Source organism: Rutidosis leptorrhynchoides, chromosome 4 (genome assembly GCF_046630445.1).
Source record: "Rutidosis leptorrhynchoides isolate AG116_Rl617_1_P2 chromosome 4, CSIRO_AGI_Rlap_v1, whole genome shotgun sequence".
Classification (NCBI taxonomy): Eukaryota; Viridiplantae; Streptophyta; class Magnoliopsida; order Asterales; family Asteraceae; genus Rutidosis; species Rutidosis leptorrhynchoides.
Window position 1 is genome coordinate 76,674,525 of NC_092336.1, and position 10,485 is coordinate 76,685,009.

General features: G+C 35.5%; 2 protein-coding genes across 2 annotated transcripts; one reads left to right on the top strand and one right to left on the bottom strand.

Moving 5' to 3' along the window:
* Positions 1–333: 333 nt before the first annotated feature.
* Positions 334–3,563, top strand: LOC139844089 (malate dehydrogenase). Its single transcript, XM_071834303.1, has 7 exons — positions 334–489; positions 967–1,125; positions 1,250–1,425; positions 2,095–2,372; positions 2,468–2,603; positions 2,708–2,819; positions 3,157–3,563. Exons 1-7 carry the CDS (start codon positions 447–449, stop codon positions 3,249–3,251), a joined length of 999 nt encoding a protein of 332 aa, XP_071690404.1. The 5' UTR covers positions 334–446; the 3' UTR covers positions 3,252–3,563.
* Positions 3,564–4,944: 1,381 nt separating this feature from the next.
* Positions 4,945–9,545, bottom strand: LOC139844088 (cryptochrome-1). The gene is made up of 4 exons (XM_071834302.1): positions 8,985–9,545; positions 7,833–8,054; positions 6,371–7,077; positions 4,945–5,710 (listed from the first exon to the last, which is right to left on the bottom strand). Exons 1-4 carry the CDS (start codon positions 9,301–9,303, stop codon positions 5,117–5,119), a joined length of 1,842 nt encoding a protein of 613 aa, XP_071690403.1. The 5' UTR covers positions 9,304–9,545; the 3' UTR covers positions 4,945–5,116.
* Positions 9,546–10,485: the final 940 nt, after the last annotated feature.

Consider the following 10,485-nt stretch of genomic DNA (forward strand, 5'->3'; position numbering starts at 1 on the left):
GACTAACTATACGCGAAACGGACATCGTTAAAAAAATAAATATTTCGGGCTATATTACATACATATATATACATATACAACACGACTAACTATACGCGAAATGGACATCGTATATCCAAATTGGACCGCGCGTCGAATACAACCGCAGCAACGCGCGGTCGGATTTTTTTGTAGTTTAAGAAAAAGCTAGTGCGCCAGGTGTGCGGTCCGTGACCCGGCGTGACGTGGCCCATACACAAAACAGATTACTCGTATTATCTTATCCCAAACGACGTCGTACGAATAAACGATCTTCTCGATATGCTTTCATCGTCACCTCCATATATATTACGGAGTACTTCTAGTAGATTTATTTACATACCTCTACTTTCAGCTTCCATTTTCATCGTTTTCGTCGATTTACATATTATTTTTATATATCTTATTCTCTCATCAGATCTACATTAATGGCTAAAGATCCAGTTCGTGTCCTTGTTACCGGTGCTGCAGGTATTTGATCTTAGCTTCTGTACTTATATTTCGTACTGTATTTATATTGTTTACGGTTCTGATATGTTAATAATCTAATCTGATCTGATCTGATTACTTGTATTTGATTACTTGATTAACTTATTTAATTACTTATTCATTGAGTGTTGTAGTAACTAGTATGAACATACTGATCTACGTTAGTGTTTGAAGTCTTTAATTTGAGATAGATCTGTGTCCTTTCTGTCTAATTTGACTCTGCCGTTGACCTAATCTGTAAAGTTTAACAGTTTTTATGTTAAATTGTTATCGATCAAGCTGCCCTAGGGTTTTTATGGTCTTGTATGCTGAGAATCGATGAAATAATATTGCCCAACAATTTTCGTGAAATAATTGTGAAAATTTGTTAAATTCAGCTATACTGTATTTGAAGTTCATTAGATCTGTAGTAGAGGCTAGATTCAACATACTGATTGAAACCTGATTTTTTTTTAATAGGGCAAATCGGATATGCTCTTGTTCCTATGATTGCTAGAGGAATCATGTTGGGTGCTGACCAGCCTGTGATCTTGCACATGCTCGATATCCCACCAGCTGCTGAGGCTTTGAATGGAGTTAAAATGGAGTTGGTGGATGCTGCATTTCCTCTCCTTAAAGGTATTCAATTGTTTGACTTGCTTTATTGGTTTTGCTATTGATGAGTATTGTTTTGTTTTATAATTTGCTGACTTACGAAATTCGTATTTCTGATATTGGAAGTTTACCTCAATGTTTATATCAGGAGTTGTTGCTACTACCGATGCTGTTGAGGCATGCACAGGTGTGAATGTAGCAGTCATGGTGGGTGGGTTTCCCAGGAAAGAAGGAATGGAACGAAAAGATGTGATGTCTAAGAATGTTTCAATCTACAAATCTCAAGCTTCTGCCCTTGAGAAGCATGCCGCAGCAAACTGCAAGGTGATTCTAGTTTTCTATTGCCATGTAATGATGTAGATTTGTTTATCTTGTTTGGGAAAAATATTTCCCAGATTCCGTGTAACTACAGTCGTATTTAGCTGTTAAAGGTACAAATCATTTTCCCCTTTACGTACTCAAATTAGTTTTTTTTTTTTTTTTTTTGTGATTAGAGGGGTTTCTAAGTTTTGATTATGCTTTTTGCGATGGGGGTGACCAAAGTCGATATGGAAATCGATATAAACATATCAAAATGAATGCATGAATCTGGCTGTTTTTTTTCTTTCCGATTCTGATACCTTACTTTTCCATTATGTTTCATCTCTTTAGATCAAACTTGATAGTGTATCATATTACACATCATTGAAACACTTTTATCTTTTAACTTCCTGGATAATAGATTGCAAACAGTGTCTTTTTACCAATGGTTGGTTATAAATTTGTATCTTCAAAGTTACCTTTATCAATGCTTTGGAAATATGTATTTGTTGTTCCGTTAAACAGTGACATTCTGACTGACTTTAACACTTTTGTTTAGCAAACCCCCTTTCATTTGGGGAGAAAAAATAGTATGTGATAATAGCGGACAGAGATGCATGAACCTTTAACCATGTGCTGCCTTCATATCCAATGTAATATCATTCTGATAAGTTCTCTCATTTCTTTCTTTAGGTCTTGGTTGTTGCAAATCCTGCAAACACCAATGCTTTGATCTTAAAAGAATTTGCACCATCCATCCCCGAGAAGAACATCACTTGTTTAACAAGGCTGGACCATAACAGGGCTCTCGGACAAATCTCGGAGAAACTTGATGTTCAAGTATCAGATGTCAAAAATGTTATCATCTGGGGAAACCACTCATCAACTCAGTACCCTGATGTCACACATGCAACTGTCAAGACATCAGCCGGAGAGAAATCTGTCCCAGAACTCGTTAAGGATGATGAATGGTAAAGAAGTTAAAGCCTCTGTAGTAAATGGGTCAATGGGTCTTGTTTTCTTTTGAATTCTTCATGTGCTTACACGTGTATTTGTATGTTTTTAGGTTGAAATCTGGATTTATTAGCACTGTACAGCAACGTGGTGCTGCCATCATCAAGGCTAGGAAGCTATCTAGTGCACTCTCTGCTGCAAGTTCTGCTTGTGACCATATTCGCGACTGGGTCTGTGGGACCCCAGAGGTTAGTAATATAATACTCTCTTGTATTGTATAATCATTTTGCCTTATTTTTTGGTTCTTTATTTTGATTTTGCAACACTTGTACCATTGTGATGCAAATTATAGGGAACTTGGGTTTCAATGGGTGTATACTCTGATGGCTCGTACAATGTTCCAGCTGGGCTTATTTACTCCTTCCCCGTCACCTGCCGCAATGGAGAATGGTCAATTGTTCAAGGTGAAAACTGAACTTTTCTGTATCCCAGTTGCGTAGTGTTCGCTTGAATGTTTTAGGAAAATTACGTATTATCCCGCACAACATTGTGGTTTTAAATGACAGTTTACTTAGGAAATCAAGAGAATTTGTCTAAAACTTAACGGAGGGCAAACTTAATACAGTGGTATACAAGTGAAAAATACTATATTGAATTTGGAGTCGTTTTATTTCAGACTTTTTTTTTCAAGAAATTTGAGGTTTTGACAACATGCTCTGAATGTTAACTATGTTTTTGTAAGCAACTATCGCATTGTGAAGTGTCGACTATCTGTTACTAATCTGTTGCTTTGTGTGACAGGTCTTTCCATTGATGAGTTTTCAAGGAAGAAGCTGGACTTGACGGCTGAAGAGCTAACCGAAGAGAAGGCTCTTGCATACTCTTGCCTAACATAAATCTTTATTATAACTTCCTTCTATAGTCATGTGCTATAAACGCACGCTCATACTATTTACGTGAATTTCTTAACAGCTCCTGTTTGCCCCAGAATAAAACTATCTTTAATTTCTTTCGAAATTAATGATGGTGAGCTGTTAGTGATGTGGTAGAATTGACTCTGTTAGCCAGAGACTTGGATTTTTGAACACTTATTTGTCATAGGCAGAGTTGCCATTTGCACCATAGCCAAATGATATTTTTCAGTTTGCTTGTGCCAAACATGGTCAATCTTTTACTATGGTCTCTCAATGCATACTGAATTTTTAGCCTTTGCCATGTCCTTTTTAGCTTAGTAAAAACGACGTTTCAGGCATGATCATGCATGGGTCTATTATGTTATATCTGAAGATGTTTGGTGTCCTTTAGATGATTATGCTATACCTTATCAGATATGATAGAGCTAATACGTGCAACAAACTCCGACTTCCGGAAGGGATGCATTTATTACGCTAACCACAACCAAAAAAAGTTCATTTCTCTACAAACTAGTCTAAATAAGTTGTTTTTGGCGTAATGAGATTTTTTGTCCAATATAAGGAACCCACCTGCCATACTTGGGCAGCTACAACCCTTCTAAACAGAATATTCTTATATTCAAATTTTAAATTTGTTTTTAAAACCACTCTAATTGTTCATTTTCGGTGAACAATATCTAACCACTCTAATTGTTTAGTATTCATATTCATATATGTTACATAAAAAAATCTTGATGTCGAAGTGTCGAACTGTCTTCATGTTATGACGATGAACAATATTTAACCACCCTAATTTTTCTCTTCAGATTGACCAAGGTTAATTACATTTTTCATATATGCATTTCTTACCCCGGACAAGCCTGCTCTTCTTAATCGTTCCCGAAGAAAGAATTTGAAAGTTATAGACTGACTTGTTTAAAATCCACTCACCTTTGCATTTAAGTAAAATATTTACTTGATTAAAATGACTGCGTTTGTTTCAGTTAATTACTCTACACGTCCCATGTAAAGTGCCCAATTACTATTTTGGGTTATCTCATTATTTTGTTAAACTAGTCGATTAATAAAATTCAGTAGTGATGGTCCCGGTGGATATGATTGGTTAAAATTGTTAGTGGAGGAAACTAGAACTAGGGGTGTTCATTATCTGATTTCAAAGTGATTAACTTCAAAACCGGACCGAATGAAAACTAGAAGAAAAAAATCAAACTAAATTTGAATTCGGTTTTACTTTTAAAAATTCGGTTTGACCGAACACCGAATTCAACTAATAATATCAAATTATTAATTTATGTAAATGAATAAGCGATTTTAAAATCGATAGTTGAATTTATAATCGATTTGTTATGATTATTTTGGTTACATCACGAGTTTTTGGGTTTTTCAGTCTCAACTATTACCGAACTGAATTAGAAATTGATATTTGTTAGGTTTTGGTTTTGGTTTGGTTTTTAGTTTTGCCTCTTTAAATTTTTTATAACCAGATAAATCAAACCGAATAAAGTGAGGAAATCCAATCGATAGACAGAAGCAACAAGGAGTCAAGGACGATACAAAAGTTAAGAACCGAAACAAATGCATATACATGAAAATATAATGAAAGTCAAGCAAACAAGCTCAAAATTCTTACCTTAAAAGTTGGAAATAAATACTGTACATTAGTAAGTCAAATGGGTAAACCAATATGAGCAATTCACATTACAAACAAGGGTCAAGACAGTGGATACATTATGCAGCTTGATGTAAGATAAAGATCATATAGAAACAAGCATCAAAGGTTAACATCTCAGTTTAAAAACTCAAGCATTGGCAACTAATAACAATACAAATATATTACAAGTAAAACATCACTTGATTAGAAACGGCGAGCAGAAAGTACTCGTTCCTGTAGCTTGTCTCTTATTAGCCGAAGATGAAACAGCCGTAGAACACAAATCATCATCCGTTTCCAAGAACTCACTTCCCGTTTTGCAATCATGCAAATTGTATTCATCTGGTTCTCGCTGTTCCAAACGCTCCGATCTTTTTCTCTCATTATTTGGTACCCCCGAAACATCCTTTTGCATCGAAGGCACTTTTTGATCATTCGAGGATGTCGAAGGACAGGGTGTTCTTTCTTTTCTAAGAAAAACTTTTGGAATCGGTAAGTTTTCGGGATCACAATTATCGACAACAACTTCACTCGTTCCTTCACAATTGTTTTGCTTTAGAGTAGATTCTTTTTCGTTCATAAGTAGTATAGCACTTGTTAAACGATCTCGTGCGATTTCAATATCGATAATCGGTTCCGGATAGTTTAATCCCAACTCTACTCCTGCTGCTTGGAGCACAGACGCAGGTGCGTTCCATGGATGATGGATCCATTCGGTAGGCATTCGTGATAGTTCAGGTAGCCATTGTCGAACGTATTCACCCTCTGGATCAAACTTGAACCCCTGAACCTGCTTTATCAAAAATCTTTACTTTTATCTATATATAAAATATAGAGTAAATTACTACCAAAAGTCCTTGTGGTTTACATGAAACTACACTAACTGTCCTTATCTTTTGAAAGTTACACTGATCATCCTTGTGGTTTTAATGAAATTACACCACTCGTCTTTATTCAAAAATTACACTGATTGTCACTAAATTATATTCCGTATATAAGTGCACGTTGATGGTCCTAACTCAAAATGTGCATTAATAGTACAGACTATCAACACACGATTATAGGTAAGTCATGGACGATCAAGAGTAATTTTCATAAGAAAAGAACAATTGGTGTAATTTCATGAAAATTATAGGGACCGTCATTGTAAATTTCAAAAGATAAAAACCGTCGGTGTAATTTCATGTAAACCATAAAGTCTATTGGTAATATTTACTCTAATATATATATATATAATATATAATATTTTTAGTTTTTAGGATTTTGCTGACGACAACCCTTAGGGCTGGCTGTCGTTAACATATTTAAAACACTTGTACTTTACCTGTCACCATAAAATTAGTAACCAACTACAGTGTAAAAGTTTTTTTAAGCGTTTTAACGATAGCCTTAGGGCTTCATTAGCAAAATCATATCGATTTTCCACATTATAAGGATGATCATGACGTACCTCGGGACTATCAAAACGATGAAGCGGATGTCCATCGGGCAAGCTTCCGGATATATATTGCCAACCAAGAACATCACTTTCAAGATCTGCATCCAAAAGTGTATCCCAAAAGTACTTCATACCCCATTGCCATGGCAGTAACAAACATTTTACTAAAAAACTCGCCGTAATCACTCTGATTTTATTGTGAAGCCAACCAGTTGCCCAAATTTCTCGCATTCCTGCATCAACCAACGGATAACCGGTTCGACCCTGTCTCCAAGCCTTAAAATGTACCTCGTTCGTTTGCCATGGAAAATGCTTCAAGTTGCTTAAAAGTGATCTTTCGTGAGTAAACGGGAAGTTAAAACAAATATAACGAGAATATTCTCTAAGTCCGATTGATCGTAAAAAACAAGTTGTACTCTCTTCTCCCTGATTGTTTTGTTCTTTTGCCCATAGAATCTGCTTCATTGTGACACTGTGATATATTTTCCGTACACTGATTTCACCGAAATGAATGTAGGGCGATAGAATTGATGTCGAATTTCCAGTCACTTTTTGTCGATCGTTTGCGTAATTAATCAGATGACTCTCTACGAACGAGGTAAGTGCTTTGTCAGCGTTTATCCAACCTGGTGACCAACCTCTTCCTAGTAATGCATTACTTTGTTTTTCTGATTCGTCTTCAAGACCGAGTTTCTCAATCGTACAATCTTCCACCAATCCTGTTATTTGTCCACCATAGAATAGTAACACGTATCTTCAGAAGTTGTGAAAAAGGGACAATAAAGCCGAAACTTCACTTGAGAATTCATAATGTAATCATTGCAATGCTTGTATATCTATTAAAAGGCCAAATCGAAACTAGGGATGGCAACTGGCGTAAAAAGCCCGTGATCCGTGGGTATTCGTGTTGTGATGGGCGGGAATTAAAAAGAATCACTCTGTAGGTACGAAAAGGGTATGAGTTTGCACTCGTTGGCGGTCGCGGGCGGATCACAGATATCTTATACCCGTTGTGGGTAAAATTTGACGCGTGATGCCCGTTTAAGATACCTGCGGATATACCCACGGGTATACCCGTTAACACGCACATATATATTTAATTATATATTACGGATTAATATACTTGTAACTTCAATGTAACTCCATAATTATTCGCGGGTTTATCCGCAAGTCGTAGGTATCCGTAGGCATGGATTTGTAAATATGTATGATTTTAAAGCCCGTGGGTATCTGACGGGTTACTGGTACAGGGAAAAAAGATTAACCCGTTGACGGGTAAAAAAATACTGACGGGCGGGTCGTGGGTATCAGTTGGCACGGATTTGTAAATATGTACGTCTTTTAAAGTCGCGAGTTTTCCCGCGGGTAAAAAATATCCTGATGGACAGGTCATGGGTATAAGGGTCCCGTGCCCGTCACCCGCGGGTGTCATACCTAATCGAAACCAAAGACTAATGTACTGAATTTGTATTACCTGTGGCTTGGACTACTCGAGATGGAGGAAGACGTACTACGTGATCCTTTTGCAATTTCAAACATTTATCCCAATAAGCGTTGAACGTTGTAAAAGCGTAACCTTCATCATTGTATACTTCCCATGGTTCATACAACAAGTCAGCGTTGTAAGTTTGAACAGAGACACCGAGCTCTCCTAGCTTTTGTTTTATGTTGTGATCACGAACGAGTGAAACAGGATCTGAAACAAACTCAAATCAAAATTTCATGAAGTGATCAAAATTGTAACTTAAAATGAACCAAGCATAGAAAGTATACATATGGAGTCATTGTTCTTGTACATATATAACACACTACTACAATATACAAACACCGTAAATGAATGTATAGAAAAATGGTTAAGGAGAACAGAAGGAATTTCGCATTTTTTTCACATGTAGATTCTCGTAAGTTAGCTGTCGTATGGTTTCTAGAAACAAAAATCTAAACTGGCCTTATATTTCATGTTATAAAGGACGACACTTTACCCTTAACGACGTACTGCAATCAAATCTTGAAATTACAAAAAAGAAAAATGCTTCTTGTGCGTAAATTAGTACGCCTAAAAGTGTGCTTAAATCTTTTATGGTAGCACAATTGGTTCCTTATGTCGTGCAGCGTATGGATTAGGCATAGATTTAGGTATTTAGTTTCGGCACAATTAGCTTTACCCTACAAATGTTTGCATCAAAAGTCAATAAACGAGCATATATTCAAGCTTTAGGCTGTAATTGACAGACATATCACACCATGGTCTTATATTACTCCAGAATTGAATTAAAGAGATTCAACACAAAGAAACTGTATAAAAAATAATCTAGTTGTATGTTTAACCTAACTGGAATGCTACCTGGTAACACAACTAGATTCTCCTCCTCAATGATTCAGTCAAACAATTTATTTTATATATACAAAATTCATTTAGATCAAAATAACTAAGAAAAGTAAAATACTGTCTTACCTAACTATATAAAAGTTTAAACTATAAACATAAACATTTAATTTAAAGAGCTAATAGAATTCAAAAGTAAGAATAAATCTGACAACTTATAATTACTAGATCACTACTGTGACCAGCAAACAAAGTCAAATGAACTACTTTTATAAAACAACATAAAAAAGATATACATACCATAGAGCTGATTATATACTACTTTGGTAGCACCAATAGCAGTTATGCAATGAATAAGAGCAGAAATAGTACTCTGAGATTTCATCAAAACAAGATCAACCCCAAGTGATTTCAAAGACTGTCCTAATTGGATCAGAGATTGCTTCAACCACCATCTTGAAACCCGACCCGGATAAAACTGTTGTTCTTCTTTAGGACACCATATAAACACAGCAAAAACAGAACCATCTCTTGCTGCAGCAGATAAAGCTGGGTTGTCTTCAATTCTCAAATCCCTTCTAAACCAAACTATTGTTTTGCAATCCCCACTACTACCCATCTTTTATCCCTTTAAATTCACAACCTTTTTGGATTCAATTAAGGTAAAATCACGACTCTTGAAAACCCCACATCGAATTTTGAATCAAGATATGATTTTTATAGATTTAAGACACTCTTAATCACAAAATTTTACGACTTTTCACAAGAATTATGATAGCCCAATACTAAAAAAGCAAAATCAACATGATTTGAAAGGACCCCAGATGAAAAAAATGGTTCTTTTATAAAACCCTTTGACTATATTATGGGGAGTGATATGTACACAACCATTATTTACACATACACAACCAAATATGCTTTATAGTGTTGTACAGTACAATATTGTAAAACATGTTTGGTTGTGTATATGTAAAAAATAGTTGTGTACATATCATTACCCCTATATTATATTCAAGAATGTACCAGAAAAGGATGATGATTGATTGATCTCACATGGTAGCATGAGATGTTTGTTTAAGCAAAAGGGTAGTATGGTCCTTTTGTTATGGGAGAAGATATTTTGAGGTTTTTCTTAAGGGCAGTGATATATCAACACATTTTTTTACGTATCCACCACAAATATGAATAACAGTTTGAACGGTACAACTCGTTAATATATATTTTCTGATGGATGTATCAAAAAGTGTGTTGATCATCACCCTTTTCTTAAATCATGAAATCATGTGATATGATTACACGTTGATCCAGATTACAAATTACGGAGCACAAAGTATGAGTAGGTAGACTTTCATCTTATTTTCACTGGAATATTTAAAATGGGCCCACCATATAAAACGTTAAAACATTCGAACTTTGTTCTTCTCTATTTTAGATTTGGGTAGATTTGGGTAAAAGTAGAGTACAATAATAGTGTATTTCACGTAGCGGTAATAACCTCAAGGGATGCTCTAATGGGGATTTGAAGATCTACCATGAGTTATGATACATCACCCAAGTAGCATATACAAATCTATCAAATAAACTCAATTATAAGTAATACTCATAACCATAAACGTGATTAAAGACAATAAAATCATAAATGCACTAAATACTAGTTAGCGCATAGCAACATTAAATAGGCAGCAGTAAGTGCATAAGCCTCAAATGGTAACAATTAGTTACTAGTGTCATCTATCAAAGAGGCCGCGTAAGTATCAAATATCGAAGATTTAGGGATTGACCAGTACGTCAACTCCGAGTC